At 36.2% G+C, this 23,134-nt stretch overlaps 1 protein-coding gene across 1 annotated transcript; it reads right to left on the bottom strand.

The window, feature by feature from the left end:
- Positions 1–997: 997 nt before the first annotated feature.
- LOC149064473 (poly(A) RNA polymerase, mitochondrial-like) lies at positions 998–12,359 on the bottom strand. The gene is made up of 8 exons (XM_089254989.1): positions 12,183–12,359; positions 11,300–11,485; positions 9,713–9,928; positions 6,969–7,210; positions 5,147–5,367; positions 4,898–4,996; positions 3,713–3,846; positions 998–1,829 (listed from the first exon to the last, which is right to left on the bottom strand). The coding sequence occupies exons 1-8, from the start codon at positions 12,309–12,311 to the stop codon at positions 1,110–1,112; spliced, it is 1,947 nt and encodes a 648-aa protein (XP_089111115.1). The 5' UTR covers positions 12,312–12,359; the 3' UTR covers positions 998–1,109.
- Between the last annotated feature and the right edge of the window lie 10,775 nt (positions 12,360–23,134).

Here is a 23,134-nt window from a genome sequence, read left to right as displayed (position 1 = left end):
GAAATATTTTCAGGATGGTGAAATACCGCTGGAGCCACTTCCAGTAGAAACAATCCTTTGCTAATCTTTGATTGGATGACTCAATGCAGTTTTTTTACTTCTGTACTTTTTGGCAATTTCTGTCTGTGTAAGAGAGAGAGAGACTTTGCAATTAATTTCTTTCAAAATATTCTTTTTCCATCCACTGTCAAGCACAATTTTTTCCGTTTTGTTGACATTGAGAAGAAAAAAGTAAACGAATAGCAGTGTTGGCTGAAAGAGTTTGATTGATCAACTTTTGACTTAGAAATTGCCTATCAATAACCTAATGCATCATATCATTTCTGAAACCACCAGTTTATCCAATCATAATGCACAAAGAGTGAATTATATTGTCAAAACATCTTCAATCGCCATACAATCGAACCCACGTTTCCTGGCACATGTTTGCAAAACACCAATATGACGACAAATTGATGTGAACTCTTTCTTTCTCTCTCTAAAAACCTCTCCCTTCTCTTCCTCTATTTTCTCTTAAGACATGTAAAACATCCTTGAATTGAAGTTTACTTTTGATTGCAATAAACTCTGAGGCAGCTAGGAGAATAAAATAAATGAAAAAAAAATAGTGCAAGAAAAAGGAAGTTTGCAAAATAAAGAGTTGATCGAAATATGATAGTTTGTAAATAGAGTAAATTTTACTCTATGGTATGCTGTTAGAGGCGGAAGACCAGTTCGTTAAAAATAGTGTGTTCATAAATTGGAGGTTCGTAAAATTGACTGTAATGATTTTCATGAACCTTACAGAACTCGTAGTTGAGAATACTTGAAAGAGTTGAATGCACTGTCACTTGCCCACAAGGGACGATTATTGTATTGCATTTCTGGATTTAAAAAACATTTAATGCAGCAAATTTACTTGAATTTAATGAGTTTAAAATGATAATTACTCATACAGTAACAATGTGTATGTGCTATAAACATTTGAGGAAATAATTATTAATGAGTATGACAATGGTATTTTTTTTCACTCTTTAATCATTCAGGCCAAAACCTTTCAATATTACTCACGTAAAGAAATTCAAAACAACACATCTATACAACATGAAACTGAAACAAGTAAACTTCTATCATAACAAACGATGCATGATTTTTGGCATATAGTCAATGAGAAATATACACAAAGCAGGTGGGAACCTAACAGTTTGTGACTTGAAGTGAATTCTTAAATATGACTGATTGTTCTCACAGATATGATACATTTCACACAGAAGTCTGAATTGGCCCTGACGACCTGACTGTTCGCTGACAAGCCTCGATGAAATTAAGTGTTCTAATTCTAATGGATCAATGAAAGTAGAATTTTCATAATGTTCTTTCATCACATTATACCTACCTATCCAAGTGTTATTACAAACCTCAAATTGCAATCGTAGCAGTTTCTCTTGATCACTATTGCTACTTTCAGGGAACTTCGATAGCTTACATTGAAAGAGCAGTCCATATTCAAGGACACGTTTTACAATGTCAGCGACATCATTAACAGATTCTATTTTAGCACCTACACTTGTGTCACCAGAGACCTGTCGAGTTTCAGAAGGCAAAAGTATGTCAATATTGAAGGTCTTCTGTTCTGGAGCATTATGCAGCTTCTGAATATCTGTTGCACCTGATTCAAGAACGGCTGTCAGTCCCCATCCAGTATCTTTCTGCTGCCAAACATCTGGTTTCTGATACATTTGACAGACATCCCGAATACATAGAAGAAACTTCTTACAGTATTTGAATTCAGCATTGAAGGTAGAATTAAAAGAGAGACGAAACGGATCTTGAATAGCTATTGTACTCATCTGAAATGAAATTTAAAACACATATTACATATAGAAAACAAAATTTATTGGTACTTTTTATATCAAAAGCATGAACAAAGAAAAAGCAATTTAGAATCAGAGTTTCAGAAACTTGGGAACATTGTTATCACGGATGCATCTCTAATAACGCAACTGTAATAGTGTACTTTGATAATGCTGCAACTTTATGCAGACTCAATTATGATAAACTCAAATTCCAGAAAGGAATATGTACGAGGTGCGTGTACAGGTAAGTAGTAGTAACAGTATCCTAAACTTAACACTTACTAGTTAGAGGCCAATGCTATCTTCAGCAAAGATGTGGGGGGAGGGGCTTTACACAGGGGCATGGATGTCTGATCATTTTGGGACAAAGCTCTTTTAATAGTACATAGTGAACCCTACTACTGATTGGATATCATTTCGAGCAACTGTGGGAAAACATGTGGAAATTCAATGATTTTTTCACACAAAAACTTTGTGATCATTGCTTTTAATTTATATACTTTTCTCATTCTGTATAACAAAAATAAAGCCATAATAAAATAAAATAATAATTCTTGAGAGGCCGATCGAAAATCAATGAAAGTGTCCAAGATTCATTCTTGAATTTGTGTATTGCTCTCTCCGACTCTTGTCTATGAGCATCTTCAATGCAATTAGCCTGTCAGATCTGGCAGTTTTTCTGCCATATATTACGTATAAACGCTTGGGTGTAACTGATACCTCTTCAACTTCGAAAATAGGACCAAAAAATGACGTGTCACTGAAGTGATACCACAGAGATTAGAATCATACCCATTTTAGAATAAACCAGCTTTACTGGAAAGTAAAAAGATGTGATGCATAAGAAATCTGAAGAGACCAAAAATGTTGTTTGTTTGATCTTTAAGTTCACAGTCAGCCAAGTTGGCTATAGCTGGGTTTGACTTCATATATTCTTTTTGGCATTCAAACATACAGTAGACTCTCAGTAATCTGGTGTATATCAGACTAAGGGTATGCCGGATTGCAAAAACACCAGAATACTAGAAGGTCTTGGAATAATAATGCATTAAAATTGTTTAAACCACTGTATGCCAGATTTTCATTACCAAAACGTCATGTGAAGCCAAAAATAAACTGACCTTTATATATGAATATAGGATATTTTATATTTTATAAATTTTTACTGAAATGAGTTTACGTAATGAATCTGTACATTTTCCGCAACAAAAAAAAATGCTATTATATTTGGTGACTGTATTATTCCACTGGAGTAAAAAAAACCTGGGGTTGCCGTAGGGTATATGTATTGGCAAGGTCAACCACCTTCCCTTCTTTTGGAGGCTTTTTAATAATCTAATTTTTTTGAACAAGAGTTAATGTTTTATGCTTTCATTTCGACTGCAAGGACATGGCACACACAAGAGAAACAACAGAGATGCAGACAAGACATTATCATAAATGAAGGAGACCAAAAATCGAATTGTAGCAAAGACTGTGATTGGAAAGATGCTATGGGTGGGTTACACACAATGCAGAATATTATTCAATATTGCTTTCCTCCAAGCAATAGACGCATGCAGAGACATGTGGTGACACTTCTCATTTCTCCACATCGAGCCAACAACCCTCACAGATAACATCTTTACAGGAGGCCATGTAGTTTGTAAAATAGTCTCTTGAGGTTACACACAGTGTATGCTATTTTATTTTATCTACCTCTTTGTTTGTCTTCATGTTTTTATCTTGTATGTGTATTTGTGTTGAACAAAGTTTATATGCATGTTTTTCCTGTAAAGAAGTGATCAGGCAAGAGAAAAAAAACGAAACACCAAAGAAACGCCTGATAACTGGACGGGCCGAATTAATGCATGGCTGGATTATCAAGTCTACTGTACCTCAAAAACATCTGTAGATGGATCTTCACCAGGTTGGAAAAGCTGTCTTGGCACTGAATAGCCTGTCAATGGAGTCATAACTCTGTCGAAATCAAAATACATGTAGAAGAAGAAAAATTCTCTCAACAGATCAGCTAGAGAATTAAAAGGGGAAAAAATAACACATTTCAATTAAAATGCATAAAGAAGGTTTGAATATATAAGAAAATGGCTATAAAAAAATTTCAAAACATATTCAAAATGATGGATACTATTAAATAAAGTTACATCTTTTAATTCTCTCGATTGTGAAGTCTTGACAGGTACAAATTTAGTTTATGCGTCTGTGTATAGTGCAATGATTGGAGGCTGCGACCTTCAAGAGGCCCAGAAACTATTTAGTATGTTTCTGAGTAGTAGAATTTGAAGTGTTTATGCAAATAGTCCCAAAACTATAAGTCAGAGGCCTCTATATACTTTGTCAAGGGTATCATGTCAAGCTAATGATATTGATAAGCGCCTTTTCAATGATTAAAAATAATTATAATTTAATAGATTATAATAAATATTATTTTCATGATGCCACCACAGGTATACGATCACTAAGTTACAGGTATCAAAAAATTGAGAACATCAGGATCATACAGTTCTCATTCTGTTCTAACAGATGTCCTGCTGGAATTGCGGAAAACTGACCCTCTTTTGTTGCTTTTTATGAGACACTCCCCACATAATAGTTGCATGGTGATATTTTCAAACAGATTCTTTTTTCTCAGAAACATACAAAATTATAGAGTTTCTTGATAATCCCACAAACAGCATTAATCCTGCAACATAATGTTTCAGTTGTACATTCAAGGAAATTTGCAGATAAAGATGTTCTCCCACCTTTCTGATACAGTTTGAAGATCCAAATATCAAAAAGATTTTTCTTTGCAATAAAAAATGACTAAGCTTTCTGTACTATTTTAAAAAGGTTGAAAAACAAGTGACCCTGTGAAAGTTTGATGATATTATGCTGAACATGTTCCTGAGAATTAACATTTTCGTGAGATGCAAGCACGTAGGCTATGAACTTTATTTTCAAAGATTCTATCCCATTCAAACATATGATATACTGTGTATACTTATTTGCTCATTCAGGCATGCAAGTTTCATTTATTCAGGAAAAGTGAATTTCAGAGAATAATCATCACAAATAATTACCGATGCTTTGCTTATTGCCCATCTGAGGTATACTTCTAACACTTTCCATCAGGATCTCTTGATCATCAAGATCTTTGTTACTAAAATAATCTAAAACGACTAAAAAAACATTTTTGGTCTTATATTCACCAGAGGAGAAAAAAATATGAAGGTTACACTTATTAAAAATGCAAAATAAAAGACAAATGCTGATGAGAAAAAAGATTACTGTTATGTGGTAGTTATAATAATTTGAAACTAATGACTCACTGGTCTTGTTGATCATTTCAGCAAGTGGAGGTAACACGGGTGGAGTGACGTTCTGCAAGAAATGAACTATCATCAAGGAAAACGAATGACTGTTGAATCTATCAACGTCGCCAACGAACTTCCCATACTTGCCCCAATAACGCAGAATTTTTGCTAGAGGTCCAAAACGATCATCATAATAGCTCAAAAGCCTCATGAGCTTTGTATTTTGTAGAGCAAACCTAAAAAAACAAAATCAAACACCATAAAATGAAGATAACATCGGTAATGAATACCATTCAACAATTATTCATGAACCAAAATTTATTATAATGGAAATTAACAAATAAAAAAAAGTTTGTTTTCCTCCCAAAACTGTAGAAAGGTTGTTTTTACTCAATAACTGACACAGTAAATTAAGAATTCCAGTACCCTAAAGACGAATGTGCCGAAAACTGTGACATACATCACAGAACAATCTGGAAGAATTTCAAGAAAAGTTGTAGAAAACCTTATTATGGGAATTTTTACCTCAGAAAATTTCCAATCCGCTGAGAACTCATTACAGAACAATGTGAGACATTTAGCTTAGGTGTTCTAGTAACTTAACTTAGGGCCCCCAGTGGCATGGTGGTGGTAAGATGCTTGTCTTGCAATGTTAATTACATTCCCTCTGTGTGTTTTATTTTTCCAAATGAACATTTGGCAGAGGACAATAAGGAATGACACTGATTTTTTCTATCTGAATATTTATTACATTAAATTTTTATTTTAGTTACAGTAACAATCGATTGATAATTTCCAGAAATTAATTTCAATAATCATAATAAGCACAATGTCATGATTTAAATGTTTACGTCAATAAAATTTAAGCTACAATATCACAGTCATTCTTGAAATCAGTAAAATCTATGAGACTAGAAAGTCTGCTATATTTATATTGAAGAAGCACAACGCTGTTGACACTTTTCTTTTTATTGTCACTGTTTTTGACACCTTTTAAAGACACCACAATTCACAGAAGTCCCCACTGCAGAAATGGATTCAAACAGCCATCACAATCTTCTATCTGTAAGAGATTGGCAAAATGGTAGTCGAATATGGTAATAGCACAATCATCTCCATCAGAACCAGTGAGACAGAAATTGGAGAGTGGTTATGGCATCGGTTCAACATCCTGGATTAGACATCATTATGATGAGTGGAGAGGTGCACAAAAGGCACTTTTACCATTACTTAGTACATACTGCAATAAAAAAAGAAGTGAGAGCAAGCAAGAACATATAACCAGTATTTGAGAGAAATTTCCCGACCTCACAGGGCCTTCGGATCCAACCAGCTTCAAGAGCAAACACCTGAATTTGCATAGCACATACCCCTTACACACAGTTCAATTATCTGGAAGATCTGGCAACAGTACAAATCGGCTGCGATATCATGAAACACGATCATCGAGATCAACCTCAAAAAAGATAAATATTCAATAAATGTGACTAAATTGAGTCTAAAATAAGGATTTCTTTGCCAGAAGTCCATGGATATATATGTTACATTCTACTACTGTGAAGGTTGCCGTCAGGTCTCAGGTTCAATCTGGGGGAAAAGAATATAGATATAACAAGATATTTTCTCTAATGAGCTTGAGACGACCACCAATAGATGGCATCTTCATTTCCAACCAAACTCAGTTAATGGCAGTAAATTACATATAGCGATATGGCAAATTGGTGTGAGTTGAAGTAGTAATAGCTGCTATTACAGAAATAAATGTAAAAAATTTGTGAGAATAAAAGAAAATTTTAAAACCATGACTTGTTGAGAAGATTGGAGAAAATGCTCTCACCTGTTAACACAAGATAAGTCACAGAAAATGTTGTATTTTTCATGATAGAACCTCAAAATTGGATTTCGTGCTCTTATGAGAAATATGGGTTCTCTTATATCTGGACAGCGTCGTCTCAGAATTCTTCTTATCAAACGCAGCTTGAGCTTTGGAAGCAAGGTAGCCACAATATCTGATGAAATCTTACCAGCAAGTATATCATCTAGCTCGGGTACTTGAAAATGTTGTGCGTAACTGGTGTCCTATTGTTCAGAAAACCAAAAACTTAGATTTAGACATTGCAATGTGATACACAGAAATGTATTGAAATTTTTTACAGCTGCCATGTTTCTTTCTGCTCAAATCAGGGTCAGTAGATTTCTTTGAAAAAGTCAGTAAAAGAATAAAAAAGAAATTTGCATGATATAACAGTTGTAAAAAAAATTTTCATTAAACTTTCTGTATCTTATTTTTATTGGCAAGACTCTACCACAGTTTCATTCTGTGAATGCAAAATATGTACCTATTGGCTGGAGAAGGAAGACTTTAATCAGGGGAAAATCTGAATAATGATAGCTTCTCGAATTGTTTGGCCATTGTGCTTTGAAATGTTTAATCACCAGATTCACTAGAACATGTTTAGTCCCCTAAACATGCCTGCTGTAGAAACAAAAATATATATATATTCCCAATCACAACGGCTAAATTGTCCAAAAAGAGCTTTCATTATTCTGCTAACAACTACCTGACAAATTTCACTTTATCTTCATATCATTTCATACACTAGAAAAATACTGATGAAGAAATCTATATATATTTATAAAGATGTGTATATTGAAATGCACATCACACAATATAAATGTGTATTATAAAAGGAATATTTCGAAAACAACGTTGGGGATTTTTCATAAATGAAAGTAAAATTGATGGGATTTTTCTCCCTGTCAAAAAAAATTGTCATCAAGTAATTAGCTATATCACCAAGTAGTGCAAAGGCACAAATTATCAAATAGCAAATTTCAAATTGTCTGTCATTATTGCACTCTAAGTAATCAAATCACAAGAAATCATCATCCGGCCAGAAAATGGTCATGCTAGATACAAGCAATCTTGCTGATTTGACAGTCAAGATGCCAAACTGAATTTGGCAGTTTGGTGACTATCTTTTCTGATGTAAAAATTAAAGAAATTTTTGTGATTTGACACGCTGGTGATAATTCTTCATTATAAGAGTGCCATTATTCCCAAACCAGAATGTTTTTCATTGTTCCACAACAAGCCCTTGGCGAATTGGAAATGTTCTGCAGTAAAAATTCCCATAATAGTATTTTCTACATATTTTTCTTGAAATTCTTTTAGATTGTTCTACAGTAGCACTGATTGTTCTGTGATGTACATTGCAGATTTTGGCACATTTTGCTTTGGGGGGGGGGGATCACAAGCAAAGACTCTGTTAATTGTTTGAGAACTTTTTCTTTTATTTTCCATTTTCAAAAAATTTGGGGTATTTTGCAATCGTGGGTCACAATTTGAACGAAGTAAGAATTTTTTCAGGAGATTTGGAGATGAAGTAGAAATTTAGAAGATTGGTTGGCAACTATGTAAAGAAATCTCCCTGTTAGATGGGGAAGTTTGCTTTGAGATATGAAGTTTTTCATGATATGGGTAACTTAGAAGGATTGAAAAAGCTTAAACTAATATCACCACAATGAAGAAGAAACCAGCAATAGGCACAGAAGGCAAATAAAACTTTGAGGAAGTTTTTGCGCTTTTCTCGTCATTTGCTTTCACATCATTGATTTTCTTCTTTAGCAAGAAACTTCCTGAACAATTTACTCATATCTCTAGATGCTACTGTAATTACATTTTTCACTCATTAACTCCTCATAGTCTACCTCAACAATAACCACTGTATGGAACTCTTTATAATTTGGGGGACTGTCTTAAGATGGCAACTGTTTATTAATTTTTCTTTGATGTCAGATGTTTTCATTGTCGGTAATAAGGTAATGACTCCAAATATGGTAGTGACTCAATGATTTCCTCCATCGAGGTATTCATGACCTTTCTGATGATAAATCTAATGTACAGTAGTGTCTCAAAGAACTATCTCCATGGGCATACTGATGTTGAATCTTCTTGATCGTCAGCATCTCAAGATGGTGACGTCCTTCGAAGATAGAGGATTGCACTACAACACTTATGTTTCACTTCTATCACCGATCCGCTAGAGGTAGTCAATCAAGGAAGTTATCCTGTTCTGGAACTGATGGACTTCCTGTAATCAACATGAAGGCATTCAAGGGCCTATACAAGCTTCCCCCATAACTTTTATATGTATAACAATTCATTAATTATTATAGGGCAGAATTATATTATAGGGCATGTTTGAAGTTTGAAGGACTGCCATAAGAGATGGCACTGTGTTTATCTTTCTTTTATGTGTAATTTTTTAATTGTCTGATGAATGGACCTCATTCCAGTGTTTTTTGTTTTTTTTTACTGGTGCGACTTTGTAAACTATGGTTTCACTGTGGATAACTGGACAATCTGGATCATATTAAAGTTTACTGTGTCTTTTCTATTCCCAGGATTCCCTTTCTGCAAATGTGAACATGTAACTCTCCTCATGAAGTGTAGCTTTTAGTTTTAATATTTTTGGCTTCTGTATATAAGCTCATAATCATCTACCTCAACGATGACCAGTGTACGCAACTGAAAATTCAAAAATGTATCTGGGAGATAACATGAGAACAAAGTTTTACCTTCTCATCCTGATTAAAAACTGTTTGAACACAGGCATCAACATCACAGCCTTTGAAACCGAGGCCATTCATGCTTGACCCAAACATATGAACCTTGGACTTTTCAAAATATGGATTTATGGCATCTTCGATGGCAGTGCAAAATGCTTTTCTGTTTGCTATGTCTTCTGTGTTTAAACTGAGTTTTCTGTATAAAGTTTGTATCTGCTCGTCCACCTGTAAATTACATTATTTTAGCACAGCATTGGATTAGAAGACTGAAATCAATCTTTAATCACAAAATAGATACACACATCAGAATAAAATAATAGTTTTCACTGAAGCAAACATGTTTTGTCAAGAAATTTAATAACGATAATGGAAATCAAGCATTTACTTACAAATTCCCCTCCCCCGACTTTACAAGTCGTAGGAACTCTGCTTTAAGAAAGTGTGCAGTCCACTTCATTGATATGAAAATGTGTCGTGGGCCACTTAATTAAGTGATCTGTTAGACCAGACACGATTCAGGCTCTGTCCCTACTGGGATATAAGCCCTTTACCCGTGTGGGTAATTAAGTGATCAGGGAATCTGCCATGGGACACTCAAGTAATCTGTAAATGTGTCGCAAGTTTCTCAAATGCACCGTAATATATAAGCATGCCATCAGACACTTGAGTGACCTAAAAATGTACTGTGGACAACTTAAGTGTTTTGAAACTGTGCCACGGGTTGCTCAAGTGCTAGGAATGTGCCACATCCCACTTAAGTGATGTGGAACTGCACTTCAGTTCACTTAAGTGATCTGCAAATGGGTACAAATGCACAGCAGACAATTTGAGTGATTTGGGAATATGTTGGGGGGTCACTCAAGTGATCTGGGAATGAGCCACATACCACATTTCCAGTGGATCATTTAAGCAAATCATGATTCACTTAAGTGATCTGGAAGTGTGTATGGTTCCACTTGAGTGACATAAGAAAGTGTCATGGGCAGGGCCATCTTAAGAGCACCATGCTCCCCCCCCCCAAGTAATTTTTCAGAGGCCCTACCTGGCAAATTCACAAAAAATTCAACTACTTCTGGTATTTTTTAGTCCCCTCTTCTCTTGAAGTGCCCAGGTGGGCCAAGACAGCATTGGTCACGGGTCCCTCAAGTAACGTTAACCTGCAATTGAAATCGAATTACAGGACAGGCCTAGTTATCAAAAATATTATGATGTGAGAATGGTTTGGATACGGGTCCGTTACAGGCAATAATTTAGACTGTAAACATCTTTTGGTCTCTTTGATTCCGCAGCTATCACAGAAAACAAAGTTGTTGTGGCACTGCTATTTCTGTCAAGGAAAAATGAGATTGAAAATGATCATGACTGACTTGATTGCTGCGGCATAGTACGATTTGTGAGAAAAACATTTGTTATTCCCCAATTAATATATTTAAAGTGACTACAATCTGCAGGTACTTTGCATTTAATTTGACTCGTGTATTGAATATTTTAATGTAGGAATTATCCTTACAATGCTTGCATATACAGATTTGGAATCTTAGTCATTCCAATTTAATGAAAGATTAAAGATTTACTCATCATGTAATGTTCACTTACTGTGTTGCAGCTGTTGAGATGAGAAACGAGAATGTTGTGTGGGACAGCATCAGTCCCATCTTCGCAAGACGCTTGATTAGCAACAAAGTCACCTTCATTTTCATTCAGCTTCGGATTAGCGAGTGCTTTCCATCCTTTAGCTGTATGGTTCCTCCTTATATACAACTGGGGGTCACCGAGACGTACCTTAAAAATGTTTAAAAAGTTATAAATATAGAGCACTGTGGGGTAAGTACAGTAAACACCCCTCTTATTCTTCACTGAGGAACCTGAGAAAAAGATTATTTTCGTGTTACAAATTATGTTATGCTAATTATCATATTATAATGTAACCCAACTATATTACACACGGTTATAATATAATTATCATTATATAATTATATGACTATAATTACTGTTATTAATTAGTCATGAATATTAATCTCAAGGTCTCACATATTTGTCAAATAAAAGGTGAATTGTGTGTTTAAAAATTTTATTTTTCTGTGAATAACACTTTAATTCAGATTCATAGCAGCATTTCATGTCCCGCTAATTGGCGACTTTTAAGTTATAAAAGGCAGCTTTGCTTGCCTTTCCCGTTTTTTCCTGTGATGATTCCTGATATCCCGTATTTCTATAGAGAAAATATGGTCAACTCTACGAATATACATCGCATTGTGTGTGTACTAATGCTTCTCTACTGGCACACCTTTCGCGGGCCAGATGGAACCCCTTGGCAGGCCACATTTAGCCCAAGGTCGTACACCCTCTATTTTACAGGGTCAATACATCACTATGACAATCCTGGCAATGTCAACAAGGAGTGAAAAGATTCAGTGATATTATATCAAAACTCTGGAAACATCGCGGCAAGAGACGAATCGAGAAAGTGATACAACACCTGTAAAATGTTCGCCAGTAGATTTTTTTGAAGCGGCGCGCGAGTGCTGTATAACACTGATCGATCACATAACAGTTTCTTCAACTGAAACATCACGAAGTGAAATCTATTAAAACATAACATCGACATTGTTTACAATAAAAGTACCGACTAGTTCAGTTCAGCTCACTGGGACTAAAAGCAAGACGATAAGCTTCTGTTTGGTAAAATTTCATCTGATCCAGAGAAAAGCTTCACCAGATGTCACTACAATAAAAATAGTCCATAACCATGGGATCTTAGCAGTATCATTTGCGTTGCCATATTGTAAAAATGTAAATACGGTATGCATAGTTTTGTTACGGAACAAACTTAAAGGCCCGTTTACATGAGGCAAGTGCTTTAGTTGGTAACTAAATTTTAAGTTGCCAAGTACGATGCAATGTATGCAGACGATAAGGACCGTTTACACGGCTTTTTACTCATAGCTGGTGGTTACATCGGAGACCCTGCTGCCATCTAAGAAATGTAAAATCATCTACATATTGAGAAATGCAGTTAGCTTTATGTTTCTTAGATGGCAGTAAGAGTTCCAGTGTGAAGTAATCGCCATTGAGCTATAAGGAAAGCTTATAACTCATATAGCTCAGTGGTAATAGATACTACACAGTTTTCGATTTCGAAACAAAGAGAAATGAGAGCCGATAGGAAGGGCCTCTAACGTTTTTTATGATTGTTTACAACAGCTGGCGCTACTGTATTCAGAATTGTTTGATAAACAGAATAGGGCCGGTAAAATGGCAAAAGAAATCTAGGCGCCAAAAACAATTTTGCCCGAAGAAAAAGATCCAATATTTTCAATCAGATCTCATGAGGCCCTTTCTGCCGTTGAGGTTCCCGTTCCGTGCCCGGGTGGGCCCGCGCTTTAAGTCAGCACTGCACACGAAGCCCTCGCTAGAAAAAGCGTCTGCCCTCGAAGACAACTTGGGTTCTATGTTCTGCTAATTTTGGCGGAAATTGGCCAAAGCGTTCGAATTTGTGTGGGACCCTATAAAAGGCACCCTGATGCACAAGTTTTTGTTTCACATTGAAATTTTCTTTTCTAGAAAGGGAATAAAAATTGAAACCCTGAAAATGAGGACATCATGGAGAAATTTCTCAAAAATGCATTGAGGACGATTAATATGGATTGGAAAATGAGGATGTCTGGCAACCCAAAATCATATGCCCATCTATGGATCTCACATCCTGCAGAACAGTGGCGGATCTTGTTTTTGTGGGGCCTCAGGCACAACCTGATCTGGAGACCCCCTATTGATCCTTCTAAGAATGGGATTGTTCCCTAAAATGAATGCAGAAAATCATAATGATCAACCATAATAATTTTTTTATTTTTGGATCAACAAAAACATAAACACATAAAAATAAGATACAGAAATAAAAAAAAATATTCTCAGGTACTAGGAAAAAAATAATCACATTCTCAGATATAAACAATTTGCAGTAATTTTTAATAATTTAGTGTCACTAATTAATAAAGATGAATGTTCCACTTCTGCTCGTTTAAAGTGGAACTTTTCTTGCCTTCATTCTTGCCAATAATATATTCATAATATAACAATTGAACATCATTTTCTATAAACATAAGTGACAAATTGCTCAAACGTAGTTGACTTAATGAATTATGTAAATAATTCATAAGCTTCTGTTTATGTAATATGTAAATAATTGTGTGTTATTATGTAAATAATTCATTAACTTAATCCTTAAGTTAATTATCCATTAATCTTCAACCCATTTAATGGATATCTCAGATATGAGTAGGTACATCACATATCACATTATTGTATTAGCTATAAAAGATTGCTTACCATCGAAATGTGTTATTACTGGATGTTTCACCAAACTGCAATTTTCTTTTCCTTATTCTGCCATCATTATCTTCATGGTTTCCATTCTCTTGTTAGTAAATTTGCTTTGTTTTCAGTAACTTCAAATTTGTCTCTCACATCTTTTATAAAATCAGAAAGAGATTTGTGAAGATTTGCCCCATGGAGTAAATTAGACTGCACATCTTGTAAAGATTTGCTGTTGCATCCGATGCAACAGTTTGTCCCACCACACAGTTATTAAGGCTATTTCATAATCATCAAATTTTTTTGCTAACTTTATCCCTCTAATTTACTCATTGGTTTCTCTGTTTTGCTTATACTAATTTGAAGTAATGATTCCTTTATATTTTTATAATTTCCTATATGTATTTGTTTTTCATTTCTAAACGAAAAATCACCTGTCTTAGAGTAAGCCTACGGGAAATAATATGCGGTCATTTAAGTGTTAAGGCTGAAAAGGCGTCTGCTCTAGCCGAACACCTAGTGTTGCTTACTCTCTTCACACTCTTCTTTTTAGTATTAGTATCCGGTAAACTTTCCTTCAGAATATTCCATGGTTTAGTGGATGAAGAAAAATACACATATATATTCTGAACAAAGTCAAAGTACTGCAATGCCTCTGAACAAGATTCGACAGCAGAATTCCCAATTAAATGTAAGGTATGGCTGGCACATGGTATATAGGTAGCTGTTCCAACATATTCATTCAGTCTTGCTTGTAATCTGTTGTATTGACCAGACATGTTGGTCGCATTATCGTAAGTTTGGCCTCTACAGTTTCTTATATCAATACCTAAGATTTTGCAATGATTCCAATACAACTTTTGCTAAATATGCTGCATCATGCTTCTCGATTTGAAAGAATCCAAAAAAACCTTTCTTCGATATCTCCTTGCTCATTAATGAACTATAAGATTAGAGTCAATTGGTCTGTGTGTGTTATATCGGGAATCGAATCCACAATTATCGAAAAATACAATGCTTCTTGAACTTTGGCAATTAAAAACTTTTCAACTTCGCTCCCCGTCAAATTCATAAATTCGTCACACACAGTGTACGACAACTAATTAACGTTACCTCTACCAGAATTATTGTATTTTGCAAATGATTACTCAAATTCTGTGAGATATTCTATGCAACTCCCTCTTAGGTAATTTCCTCTTCGATTCGAATCTGTGTCCTCTCTGTGGCCACGAAAGCAAATGCCAATAGCCATTGGCATTAATGACTATTACCCAATTCCCACCATGAAAATAGGTTTTAGAAGATAGTAAAATTTGCCAACAATTATTATTTTATAATTCTCATATTTACAGACAATAAAAATGTAATTTTGGTTTTTGAGGATGAGACAGCCAGTGATTCGGAGGCCTCTGCGATAATCCGCCACTGCTGCAAATGGGCTCTGAGATGTGATCTTTAGTGGGGCCCTTTACAAGCGATTCATATCACGAGAAAAAAATAATAAGAATCGTCCTGGACATCCGGGCTGCAGTCCTGCCAGTCCCACTGTTTTGGAGGCCGAAACTAACGAGGGTCAACGAGGGCAATTGCCCCGGGTGTCAAATTTTTTGGAAAACAAAAATTCCTGTTATAAAATCATTGGATTTTACAATGAAAGGGGAAAAATCCTGGAAAAAATCCTAACTCACGTACTCTGATTTGCTTCAATTACATTGCATTTTTTTTCCTTGAATAAAAAAACAAGGTGCATGTAGTGCCCTACACCTCTGGGCCATGCCCAAATGGGCCCATGTCATAAGACGGCACTGCACAGAGAATCGCTAGATCAAGATTTCACTGTATCTGGCTTTCACCCTCTAACCCAGTGTTCTCCAATTTTTTGTAACCCACGCAGTTCCCTTGCTCATCGTAATTCATTCACGGCTCCGCAGAATAGCCCAGTAAATAGTCTGCATCAGTATTGACAGCACACCGCAACACCACTAGCATACTTTGAGAACCACTGCTCTAACCACTCATTCAACATGGAAGGAGGTGTCAAAATGCATGCTTTCCTTGGCTGCTACTACTACTACTAAACCAGACATGCACCTCGTTCATATTCCGCTGCGGAACTTCTAATGAATTGGTACATGTTGGAATGTGCGTGTATGTGTAGTGAAGAATGGCGTAAAGTTTGTTTCTGTGTAATGCTTGTTATGTGCAGTGCTGCTACCTGCCACCAGTTTTTCTAACTATGAGTGAAGTGTAATGATTGAATGATTTATGGTTGTAGGCATGTTGCTCTCTGTGGCGAGACTTTTTAATGGGGAGATCGGCTCGCATTTGCGCCTCGAAGTTAGGAACCACAGGAATGTTTTCCTTGGCTGATGGAATACAACTAGAGCCGGATTGGGTACCACAAAAATCTTTAGAATAACTTATTAAGAATAACAATAATCCTTTCAGGGGGGACCTCAAGAAGGTATGCTACGACCCTGTCCAGAGCGATGTGTTGGGATGAGATTGTGCTAGAAGGATCATTCTCTGTATTTTATGAGAGAGAAAGAAAGACCAAATTTTTCTTTTTCTACAATGAAACCTAGAATAATAAATCCTTGTAAAACGATATTCTTTCAAGTTTTGTTTGGAAATGCCTATACCTACTATGTTATATACTGCTGTCTCTCGATAATCCCTTTAAATTTTTTTTTCTGGGTCAGCATATTATCTAGAAAATGTATATTTCTTGGAAAACATAACTGTTTATCGTGAACAGGGATGTCTTAAAAGCGTCATGGACCCCAGGCCAAATGATTTATCTCAGGCCCTATTTGGAAAGTTCTCGAAAATTTCAACCGGTTATCATTCTTGTGAGCTCCCCCCATGGTCCCCCCCCCCACAAGGGGTGGGCTGACAAGGCTCTAGCCCTGGGGCCCGGGATGGTTTTCATCATTTTTTGTTTTTCACGCTACAAATTCATCATAAAGGGGCCCGTTAAAGTCTGGTCGGGGGCCCGTAAAAGATCCCAGCCTACGGGCCCTGCTTCAGGATGTGGGGGCCATGGCTTCCCCCCCCCCCATATTAAATCTCTGGGCCCATGTCATAAGACGGCACTGCACAGAGAATCGCTAGATCAAGATTTCACTGTATCTGGCTTTGGTGTACAAGTGATCCCTCCCTTGGATCCATGCATGTTGAGTATCTAGTTGATACTCTGTCTTACAGATCGAATCAGAGGCAGCGTCAAATTCGAAGATTCACTTCATAACGGCACTCCGTTTTTCGATTTCACAGTTCTTCTCTACAGATATAGCATATTACTTAACCTGACCATATTTATTCGAAAGAAATACGGGACATTGCCAATTATCGCCAAAAACGACGGCAAAACCAAATAAAGTTGCCAAATATTGTTGCAATTGTGGAAGAATCACAATGGCGGGAAATGATGCATTGCTGCAAATTGCAGTGGATTAAAATGTATTCCACTAGAAAAAACGTTCACCGAGGCAAATGTGGGAGATTAGTATTCTCATATATAGTTGTAATTATCATAAAATAATTTATGAGTTGAAGAATAATGTCACTCTTTGACTTCAATAAAGAATAAAAATTCAAGTAGGCTTCGTGTAAAATACGGGAAAAACCGGGACACTTTTGCCGAAAAATCGGGACGGCCAAATAAACAGAAAATACCGGGACTGTCCAGGGAAATACAGGACGTATGGTCACCCTAATATTACTGCTTGTTTTTTTTTTGTTTTTTTTTTCCTCTCCCCACCCCATTCAAATCAAAAGTGGGCCATCATTATTCCCGGACCAGAGGTATATTTACGGGTCTAGGCACGACCTCCTATATAACCACCTAGGTTATCTAGGTGGTCGTGGTCTAGGTCAATTCATCGCGCTCAACTTGTCGCGGGACAATTCGTCGCATTCAATTTGTCGCCGCGTCAATTCGTCGTGCTACGAACTCGTCGCGGTACAAATTTGTCGCAGACTCATTTCGTCGCGGTACAAATTTGTCGCAAGCTCATTTCATCGCGGTACAAATTTTTCGCAGACTCATTTCACCGCGACAAATTTGAATTGCTTTAAAATTCATATGTTTGTTGCGATCTTATAAATAGGTTAGTTGCTTTAGGCGTAAAAAAGGGAACTAACTTTTTTTCTCATTTATTGGAAATGTTCCCCCTTCCCATCTGTTTTAATTTTAAACAAATGAAAGAAAGTATTCATTGAAGTTATTTAATTTTTACCATATAAGACGCATTTCTGTCGGGATTTCCATTTCTGGCAGTGAGGGATGTTGAAGAGCTCACCTAAATAAAAAATTGAGATCAAAATAAATTTTGAAAATTTAGTTTCCATCGTATAGGGTAGCGCTTCCCGCTTTCTGTAGGGATTTCCATTTCTTGCAGCGAGGGGCGTTGGGGGTGCAATGTTTCTACCCAGCACGATTTCCGTAATTCACTATTAAATGTATCCATGCAGAGAATATATCTTTAAGGAATTTTTTATGACAATGTATCTAAGATTTATGTGTAACAGCTGCGAAAAGTATTATTTTCAAATTATTTTTTTGCAATGCAGAGTACATTTCAAATCACTTTGTATTATCACACCGAAATAATATTCAAACACTCCGACCATAGGCTCCAGAACTGGGGGCTGATGCTATTTGAGCCGCCCCCCCCCCAACTCTAATAACTCATGAATATACAATGTAATGCACCATTTCGCCTCCTGAGTACGGGTTTGAGTTCCTTATAAACGGAATGAATGGCGATTTTCAGCTCCCCCCTCCCCCCACCTCCTCAATGGTTCCTTCATGTCGGCATCTTTGACTGGCCAAGGATGCCGGAAGTGTTTGGAACTTGTGGGTTCTTGTCTTGATCTTGAAGTACGAAATTTTGATTTCTGAATCATTTCTCTGGGTGCTCATACCCATTCCATAAAGTACCCTGGGCACCCACAGCCATGGCCCCCACATAGGGGGGGGGGGCTGACAGGGCTCTAGCTCTGTGGCCCGGAATGAATTATCATCATTTTTTTGCTTTTTCACGCTATAAATTAACTACAGAAGGGGCCCGTTAAAAGTCTGACCGAGGGGCCTGCAAAAGATCCCAGCCTAGGGGCCCTGCTACAGGATGTGAGGGCCATGCCCACAGCATCTCTGTCTCTGACACCACTGCAAATGTCAATCGATTTTTGATTTTTTTTTCCAACTCTAAAACTCTCGAGTAAAAAGAATGAAATCAGACTTTTAATTAAACCATTGTATGTAACTTCATGTACATGGCACTCGAAATTAAAATTACAATAACAATTACATTTAAAAATTTAACTGCATATAAAAGTTTTATTATATTTGAAAATTCTGTTATAAAAATTTGAAATGTTAAATAATTGATTTTTGCTGTGATAAAATTTCAATATCATGTGGAAAAATTTCGGTTTGTATGATATTCCCCAAATTACAGTGAGCCTATCTTTAACGGTAAATTTCTATCTGCCCCACGGGCTCGACAGGAGTGGGAAGTGACTAAGTCCATTTCGGAGCAGCAAAATATGGGATTCGGAGCAGATATTTATAAATTGGAGCAGTGAAATTAACAATATTTTCATTAACCCTCAACCCTTTTCAAAATAAAACTGCACTGTCTTTTGTTATCAAACATCTTTCCGTCAGCTTGATTTTTGTTTTTGGTGTTTCAGGCTTTTGACAGCTTGTTTGAAAGAGCGGCTGCCATAAAATTTTTTGCACCCGTTTATTTAAGATGATTTTTGCTTACTGAGGGCACTATTTGCTGCCTTGAACAGCAGCACTTCAAATGAGCTAAAAAAAATTTATAAGTTTTTAATTCTTTTATACTTGGAAAGAAATTGTTGCAAAATGGGAGAGAATTTCGGAAGAATCAACTCGATGTTTGGCGATTCAGCACTCATTATCTAGCGAGATTGGCGATCTGACACTCGCTATTTAACGAGATTGGCCATTTAACGCTCGCTATTTAACGAGATTGGCCATTTAACGCTCGTTATTTGGCGATATTGGCGATTTACCACTCGTTATTCGGTAAGATTGGCGATTTAATGCTCGATATTCGGCAAAGTTTCTAAACTAACATTCGTAATTCGGCGGACATGCGCTTTTTACTCCCGGAACGAAAATTTTTTTTTTCACGAAACATCGGGATTTAACACGACAATCGACTACAGTAATTTCTGCTGCTTCCAGTGACGACTTTTTTTTTTTAAACGGAAACTCGAATTTGCACTTTAAAGCTGAAAGGCATTGCAAACCATCTTCAGTTCCACGATCACGGACAAGATTGGGGTTTCGCGATGGAAAGCCCGATCAGGGGCCGATAGTTTAAGTAGAGTGGAATAAAACACGTTCCTCTCAGAAAGAATCGTTTCGTGGCTAGAAGGAACAAACATTTTTTGGCGTCTTTTCCGAAATTCCGGACATACTGAAGCAAAATTCGCTATTTGGCGCAGAAAAATGCGAAAATACGCTATTGGAGCAGGATGGCGCAAGATGTTAGTTTCGGCGCAGAGTTCCCACCCCTGGCTCGAGAGTCCCCCCCCCCCTCCTTCGAGAGTCACCAACATTTACCATTACAGTATCTCCATAAGAACCTGAAATATTTAATTAATTGATAATTCAATTAAATTAATATTTAATTTTTACCGTATAAGCCGCACTTCCCGCTTTTGTTGGGATTTCTATTTCTCACAGCGAAGGGAGTTGGGCGCCAATCAAGGGTGGAAATGTACAGTGCTTATGAATGACGATTCAATGTTTTCATAATGCCCACAGGATGAGCACCAACAAAGGCAATGTAATCACCAACACGAAAGATGACTATGGGTCAGTCGCATAGATATAATATAACCATTAATCTTATGTTTATAATCAGTCGCATATCTCTGGCTGGATTGTTTGAATATTTTCACATAGTTTTCACTAGCGTCTAAGCTTTTGGTACAAGGTTGGTGTGCTTGGTCTACGGCTCCAGTCAATGATTAGTAAAAATTTCTTCTTACAATACAAGTGAATTAACATTAACAGACAATGTAAGATTATGTTCAGAGGTATATTTCCTAGGTGGGGAGGGGGTATGCGGGCTTTATCCCAAGATGACAAGTTCAAGTGAAAGGGTGTGACCAAAATTAAGTAATTGGTGATCAAGAACATGAATTAGAAAGGAAGAAGGAAGGCAAGGTTTGAATAGCCCACAGGTGGGAAAGCTATAAATTCGCCTCTGATTTGCTATAAATTCGCCTATAAAAAGCCTACATTTATTAGGATAATTTTAATTTTAAAAACAATTCGTATCATACATATAAACACTCCACAATATCTAAACCTTTATTTATTTTGAGTGCTTTGAGTATAATTTTATTTAAACACTTATATAACCTGAATATCGCAGTAAAAACCCGATGATGATTTATAGAATAATAACTGATGGTATTTTGAACTACCATAAGTTTTTTCTTTTGTTGTAAAGATACATAGAAGATTTCAATTTATTGCAATTTAAATTCAATTCAAATAATTAAATTTTAAAAAGTACTACATAATTTTTTGTACCGTATAACCTGTATCTCTCTTTAAGATACAACAAAAACTCAAATAAAGAAAATTAATAATAGGCTAATTCATTTTTTGAATTGCATTAAAAGTTTTTCTAATTTCGGAACATGAATTATGGGGGAAAAACTTTTAAACACACACGTAAACCAATATATCATTTCCACGTTCGGTTTTGCAACATTCCATGTTTATGCCAACAGAAATATGTAGACCAAATACAAGTACAAAATCACAACAGGCAAAATGCCCAGCGAGGTGGCTGAGAAAAAGCTGCCCATAACAAATATGGATGTCATATATTTCAAAAATAAAGCAACCCAATTAAAAATGTTAAAACAAAACACAAACCAAGCACACCAACCTTGTACCAAAAGCTTAGACGCTAATGAAAACTATGTGAAAATATTCAAACAAGCCAGCCAAAGATATGCAACTGATTATAAACATAAGAATAATGGTTATATTATATCTATGCGACTGACCAATAGTCATCTTTCTTATTGGTGATTACATTGCCTTTGTCAGTGCTCATCCTGTGGGCATTATGAAAACTTCATCAAATCGTCATTCATATCACTGTACATTTCCACCCTTGATTGGCACCCAACTCCCTTCGCTGTGAGAAATAGAAATCCCAACAAAAGCGGGAAGTGCGGCTTATACGGTGAAAATTAAATATTAATTTAATTTAATTATTAATTAATTAAATATTTCAGGTTCTTATGGAGATACTGTAATGGGGCAGATAGAAATTTACCATTAAAGATAGGCTCACTGTAATTTGGGGAATATCATACAAACCGAAATTTTTCCACATGATATTGAAATTTTATCACAGCAAAAATCAACTATTTAACATTTCAAATTTTTATAATTGAATTTTCAAATATAATTAAACTTTTATATGCAGTTAAATTTTAAATGTAATTGATATTGTAATTTTAATTTCGATGACCTTTTTGCATTGACAAAATTAATTATTTTCAGTTAACTGAGTGTACACTTTTGTTCATGTTTTTATTTCATGTGTAAGACAAAAACCTACATAGAAGCTCGCGTGGAACATGTACAGTGAAGAATCGACGGTTCGATGAATTGATTCTGCGCTGTAATATATAAATTGACGTCACGACAAATTGACATGGCGGCTAACTTGTACAGCTACGAATTGGAGCTGCGACAAATTTGTACCGCGACGAATTGACACTGCGACAAACTTGTACCACGACAAATTGACCGGCTACGTATATTTACAGGGCAAGGGGGGGGGGGGTAAACGAACTTGACCCCAGAGCAGACAGGTTCGGATGAGGTGATCAAGAAAATTTGACTAGAATGGAAGGAGGATGGAAAAATTGGGTTTGCCCAACAGGCGACAAAACCATAAATGCACCTTTAGCTGTTGCTTTCTCTACATTTTAAAATTAACACCATGCTTAGGCTTCTTGATTTGGCACATCAGTGACCAGAAAGACAACAACAAAGCGAGCAAAAAAGATTCTAATGTTAGCAGAGTGTAGGTAGTTTTT

This window comes from Pholcus phalangioides, unplaced genomic scaffold (genome assembly GCF_987345545.1).
Source record: "Pholcus phalangioides strain wild (caught in Gottingen) unplaced genomic scaffold, Ppha-v1.0 ptg000042l_1, whole genome shotgun sequence".
Taxonomy (NCBI): domain Eukaryota; kingdom Metazoa; phylum Arthropoda; class Arachnida; order Araneae; family Pholcidae; genus Pholcus; species Pholcus phalangioides.
Note: the sequence above shows the minus strand (reverse complement) of the source record. Positions and strands in the feature narration are given on the sequence as shown.

What these genes read in the sequence shown, in the direction of transcription:
- LOC149064473 (XM_089254989.1), bottom strand. Translation starts at nt 12,311, where the DNA reads ATGTCGATGTTATGTTTTAATAGATTTCACTTCGTGATGTTTCAGTTG. An exon ending in ATCTCAACAGCTGCAACACA is followed by an intron (nt 9,929 to 11,299) that starts GTAAGTGAACAT and finishes TGTAATTTACAG; the next exon opens with GTGGACGAGCAGATACAAAC. An exon ending in GACTTATCTTGTGTTAACAG is followed by an intron (nt 5,368 to 6,968) that starts GTGAGAGCATTT and finishes TTGTTTTTTTAG; the next exon opens with GTTTGCTCTACAAAATACAA.